At 34.7% G+C, this 5,060-nt stretch overlaps 1 protein-coding gene across 1 annotated transcript; it reads left to right on the top strand.

The window, feature by feature from the left end:
• The first annotated feature begins 973 nt into the window (after window positions 1-973).
• LOC106637992 (pre-mRNA-splicing factor Syf2) lies at window positions 974-2,129 on the top strand. The gene is made up of 4 exons (XM_089597872.1): window positions 974-1,174; window positions 1,288-1,428; window positions 1,494-1,786; window positions 1,861-2,129. Exons 1-4 carry the CDS (start codon window positions 1,088-1,090, stop codon window positions 2,024-2,026), a joined length of 687 nt encoding a protein of 228 aa, XP_089453998.1. The 5' UTR covers window positions 974-1,087; the 3' UTR covers window positions 2,027-2,129.
• Window positions 2,130-5,060: the final 2,931 nt, after the last annotated feature.

Genomic DNA, 5,060 nt, shown 5'->3' with positions numbered 1-5,060 from the left:
ATAAAGAACGCACGGTACTTTTCAGCATAATTATTTTTTTGAATTTTCACACCTTATTATTTGACCAAATCAACTATATGGATTCCGAAAAAATATGTTTTTAATAAGAAGATTTTTGTTCTGAGATGTGTCAGGAATATGTGTAAAATTTCTAACTGAAAAGGTTTCACATTTCATGTCAACACACTACGGTGTTGTATAAGTCTCGTGCGAAGCCGAGACGGGGGGGTGCTAGTTTTTAATATTTCAGAGTAACAAACATTTTTATTGCTCAAAAAGGATAGGGAATAGAGTTCATTAGTTCATTAATGAGATTTACTTGATGCATACAAACTCACCATTTTGTATAGAATTTAATATCTTACGGGCCTCTGTTTGTGGTTGTTTTCTGGAATTAAAATAAGTACTGCGAGCGATAAGAAAAAAAAAAAAAACTGCAATTTTTGTAAAAAAAAAAAAAATGTAGCGAGCGAGATTTGAACCTGCCGATTGGAAACAAAAGGAGCCCGCAATAGCCAACTGAGCTATCTATACGCACCGTCTTAAACGATTAATAGTTACATATGTTTATCACAAAGGGCCACAGCTTGTCCGACAGTCAATTCCATCTTGTATTAGGCATGATTATTCGATTGTTCCCCTTTAATGCATCTCAGAGCTACAAATTAGCTAAAAAATATCCAGGTCTTTCCGTCACCCGTTTATCTGCTCAGCTTAATGAGAAGATGTGCTGGCTTGATATTAAGCTAGTACATCCACGCGTATTTCGCGAGATTGGGGCCCTACTATACCAAATAAATGACGTTATAAGCGCAACAATTTAGTATTTAGGATTTAGGCACGTTCTCGTACAATAATAACGACTCACTCATTGTAGACACTATTACCTATTTCCAAATAGTACATAGAAGCGCCATCTACTGTCTACTTTTGATCAGATTTTTTTTCGCCACCAGTCCTATGTTGAGTGGGCTTCTACAAGCGTCTATATTCGTTGGTGCTAAGGAGTTGACTGGAGTTTAGAAGTGTTGAGGCATTTGTAAGTGCAGTTTGTTCCATAATTCGCATAATATCAACTATACAAATAATGAGTGAAGAAATTGCCTCAAGGACTAAGTTTGGTGAAAAGCAGGCTGAGCGAACAAAACGTTTGCGAGAGTTACACGTTAAAAGAGTGAGTGTAATCTTATACATATTGTGTATGCATGTGCTCGTAAAGCATAACTTCGTAAGCAATTTTCATTTGCTCTTTTTTTTTTTTTTTTTTTCTTTTTTTTTCGTTATTAGAACGAAGCTCGCCAACAAAATCACAAAGAAGTTATTGAAGAAGACAGACGGAACAAATTACCTGCTAATTGGGAAGCCCGAAAACGCCGCGCAGAATGGATCACGAATGATGAACAGGCAAAGAAAAATGCAGAAGAAAAAGTAAGATCTTGCAGTTTAAGATTAAAATTAATACTCAAATAAATTCTTAAAGATTCAATTTTAAGGGTCTCGATTATGAAAGAGTAAAATTGTTAAGCATTGATGCTATATCAGCAGAAAAGATGTTGAAAAAAAAAAAAAGGATTGATCCAAACGATGGATTTGCAGATTTTGAGCAAGCTACGGTACGACAGTATAAAAGCCTTGTGAAAAGTATAAAACCTAACATGGAAGCTTATGAAGAGGCTAAAAATACTCTTGGTTCTGCATTTTATGGAGATAAGAATACAATATTGCATGGCCTGCACAGAGACAAAAAAGAAGCAGTTGACAAGATGGTTGCTGATTTGGATAAACAGTATTTATTTTAAACTAATTTTGTGTAGAATTAATATTTCTTCCAGGCTGTAAAAACACAAATTATTATTTTAGAGTGGCCAAGCGTGAAAAATATTCCAGAAGAAGAATGCACAATGATGATGCTGATATTGATTACATTAATGAAAGGAATGCTAAGTTTAACCAGAAATTAGAAAGATTTTATGGAGAACATACAAAAGAAACTAAGAAAAATCTTGAACGCGGTACTGCTATTTAAGAAATTAATTCATACATTCTTGAATTTAATTTACATTTAGATTCAAATTTTATACTTGATATTTATACAGCGAGCCTTTAATTAAAATTATTAAAGAACTTTATACTGACCCTTCAACCATCATAAAGATACACTAAAAAATTTATTTTAATTATATGAATAAGAATACCCGTATGTTTGTTACAGAAACCATTCAGAACTTTGTTTCAATTTCGTAACATGGCTATGAGAATCACTTCACGTTAATCGTGTAAAAATTTGTATCTTGATTTTTTTTTTGTTCTTTTTTTTCTTTTCTTTTTCTTCTATAAAAGGGGGCTGCAAAACGCACATAGAATGACATGATAAAAAAAAAAAAAAAAAAAAAAAAAAAAAACTACAAATAACTACAGACTACCGTAACGCTTAATATTTACTGTGAATAATTTCTGTTACCATCCGGATGATAACTCATGAGAATCCAGCTGATTCTTCTTCGATATAAAAAATTAAAATTTGAAATTAAAAAACCAGTCAGGAGTGTCGCGGGCGACTCTCGGAAGATGTGAAAACATACTCGAGGCACGACCGATATGTTATGCATACCTCAGTGTCGACACAATCGACTGCGTTTAACAAATTTTCGGCATTAATTTTTTTTTTTGCAGAGGGAGTACATGTTTTTGGGGGGTCATTGCCAAGTAGTAAAAAAGTTCCAGTCCTGCCACAAATGGCAAATCTGTACGACAGCTTTTTAATTTTTATTTATTAGACTAGGTTGCGGCAGTAATGTCGTTTGGACCAAATTGCTCTTTCAATATTACAATATTACTCGTGATCAAGAGTAAAAATTACTATAATATTCCGAATTTATAAGAATCATGACATTTCCCAACGTTTGTAGAAGTTGCGGCAGGTTTTTTTTTTATACACTTCAGGATTGTACCTTTGCTGTAGGGTGTATTCCGCAAATGCTGCCAGCAGTTAAGTTACGGGCGCTAGCTTCAACCTGTACTAACTGTTGGTGGGTTCCGCATGTCAAATTGTCAACAAACTTTGATATTTTTTCCTATGGAGCTGTTCACATAGACATTTTTTGCTTAATTCAATGTGAACGTTCATATTGAAAAGGGGGTTCCACTATTCCGCCAAACTCAAATTGAGTGAACAGACTGAACAGACCTATACCTCTTTTTCCATCAGGCAACAAAGCCTATGGTAGCAACTACGTTGCCTGAGAGAGAACACAGTATAGGTCTGTTCAGTCTGTTCACTCAATTTGAGGTTAGCGGAACAGTGGAACCCCCTTTTCAATATGAACGTTCACATTGAATTAAGCAAAAAATGTCTATGTGAACAGCTCCTATGTTTTCGCTCCCATGCCATCTGATATTTCGGAGTTTGTTGACATGCGGAACCCACCGACAGTTAGTACAGGTTGACGCTAGCGCCGCCCGACTATGCGGCGTTACCACGACCTACGTAACTTAACTGCTGGCAGCATTTGCGGAGTACACCCGTAAACTTACCGTGATGCTAACATGCGAGTCAAGTGTTTACTTTTTGTCGTGCACAGCACAGCATATGTGTCAGCATTTCAAGTTGGCATAAGTATACTGTTGGTATATGTATTGTCAGTGAAAGTTGCGGCACACAGTTTTTTTTCGTGCTTATCGTTTGGTTCCATATGCTTCAAATTGATAAATTAATCAATTAGGTCAGACCACGACGTCGAGGAGTTCATGCACCTGTGTGTATATATGTGGTGCTCATCAGACAACAGAAGAGTTAATTAACCTTCAGTTAGATAAGTAAAAGAAAACATTTCGTTTTCATTAAGAATCTAAATTAACCATTAAATATTAATAGTTTCCTTTTTTTGATACATTTACTTAGTACATGCATTCATTTCACTATTAATCCAATTATTATAATTCTTTTAATTCTACTTATTTTAGTTTGTCAATAAATTTCAGCTGTAAACTTTTGGACTTTTATACTGGGTTTACTTTGTGGTGTTTTATAATTTCAGGAGTATCCTACGTTTACAAAGCTGGATTAGGATTAGGATTTGATATTTTTTCCCAAGTTGTTCAAATAAACTGCCCAGCAGAAGAGCCTGGTTGCAGTTGTGAGATGCAAGGCTTTGAGATATAAGACTCAAACTGCAGAGGGTTGATGCGTTCAATAATCAACTGTTACTATGCCAAGCATTTCATTCTCATAAAAGATTGCGTGTAGTTAACTTCATAAACCAGTACAGACATGTATTGTGTATATTATGTCTGTGCAGAAGGTAAAATTTTTACTACTTAGCACTTCACTTATTTTTGAGACAATTACTAATACATCATTCAACTAGTGATTGCTACATTTAGTCTATTTCTAAACGTAGGAACAAATGGATTTGCTCAAAAAAGGATTACCAGACAATTGGACGACAAATAGCATTGCTACTGCTTATCAAGAATGAGGTATCGTGTCACACCAATTACACAAGTGAATGAAGAACTTCACATGGCACAGTACGTTTATTAAAAGCTGCTAAGTAAACCCTTCATTAATTAAATACAGTGTTATAATTAATTTCATGGACAATGCATTAGTTGAGGCTTTTTTTGAAATATTTTTTTACAGCTAAATAATAGAATAATGACGCATAATGAATCCTCTTTGAATCACTTTCAACCGCATTTATTATAATAAATGCTTTGCTTAAAATATATAACCTCAGAATAAATATTAATCTGCTGCTCACAGTAAAAACTTTTTGTGTTGTATCACACCTGTCGTGGTGACGAGTAAGTCAACCAAACTTACGAATTCTCGCGTACCTGCGCCTGATGAGGCTGACGCATATTGTCAGCGAAACGTTGCGCATCAATAAATCAATGCAGAAAATTTGAATGCACTTTACTTGTATTTATTTATTTTCTTACATTTCGCCCCCAACGGATCACTGATCACTTTGAATTTCCAAATTCACCGGAGGGCACTGATATATACTAGCAAATCAAAAAAGAAAAGTAGGTCAAGCTAATATTGGTAATTTAAG

Source organism: Copidosoma floridanum, unplaced genomic scaffold (assembly GCF_036245765.1).
Source record: "Copidosoma floridanum isolate Cflo_tuat_1 unplaced genomic scaffold, Cflo_Japanese_pri ptg000040l, whole genome shotgun sequence".
Lineage (NCBI taxonomy): Eukaryota > Metazoa > Arthropoda > Insecta > Hymenoptera > Encyrtidae > Copidosoma > Copidosoma floridanum.
This window is presented reverse-complemented; position numbering and strand designations above follow the sequence as displayed.

Bases quoted from the DNA above. Each gene is read 5' to 3' on its own strand.
- LOC106637992 (XM_089597872.1), top strand. From the start codon at position 1,088: ATGAGTGAAGAAATTGCCTCAAGGACTAAGTTTGGTGAAAAGCAGGCT. The intron at 1,175-1,287 runs GTGAGTGTAATC...TTTCGTTATTAG, and splicing joins GAGAGTTACACGTTAAAAGA to AACGAAGCTCGCCAACAAAA. The intron at 1,429-1,493 runs GTAAGATCTTGC...TTCAATTTTAAG, and splicing joins AGAAAAATGCAGAAGAAAAA to GGTCTCGATTATGAAAGAGT.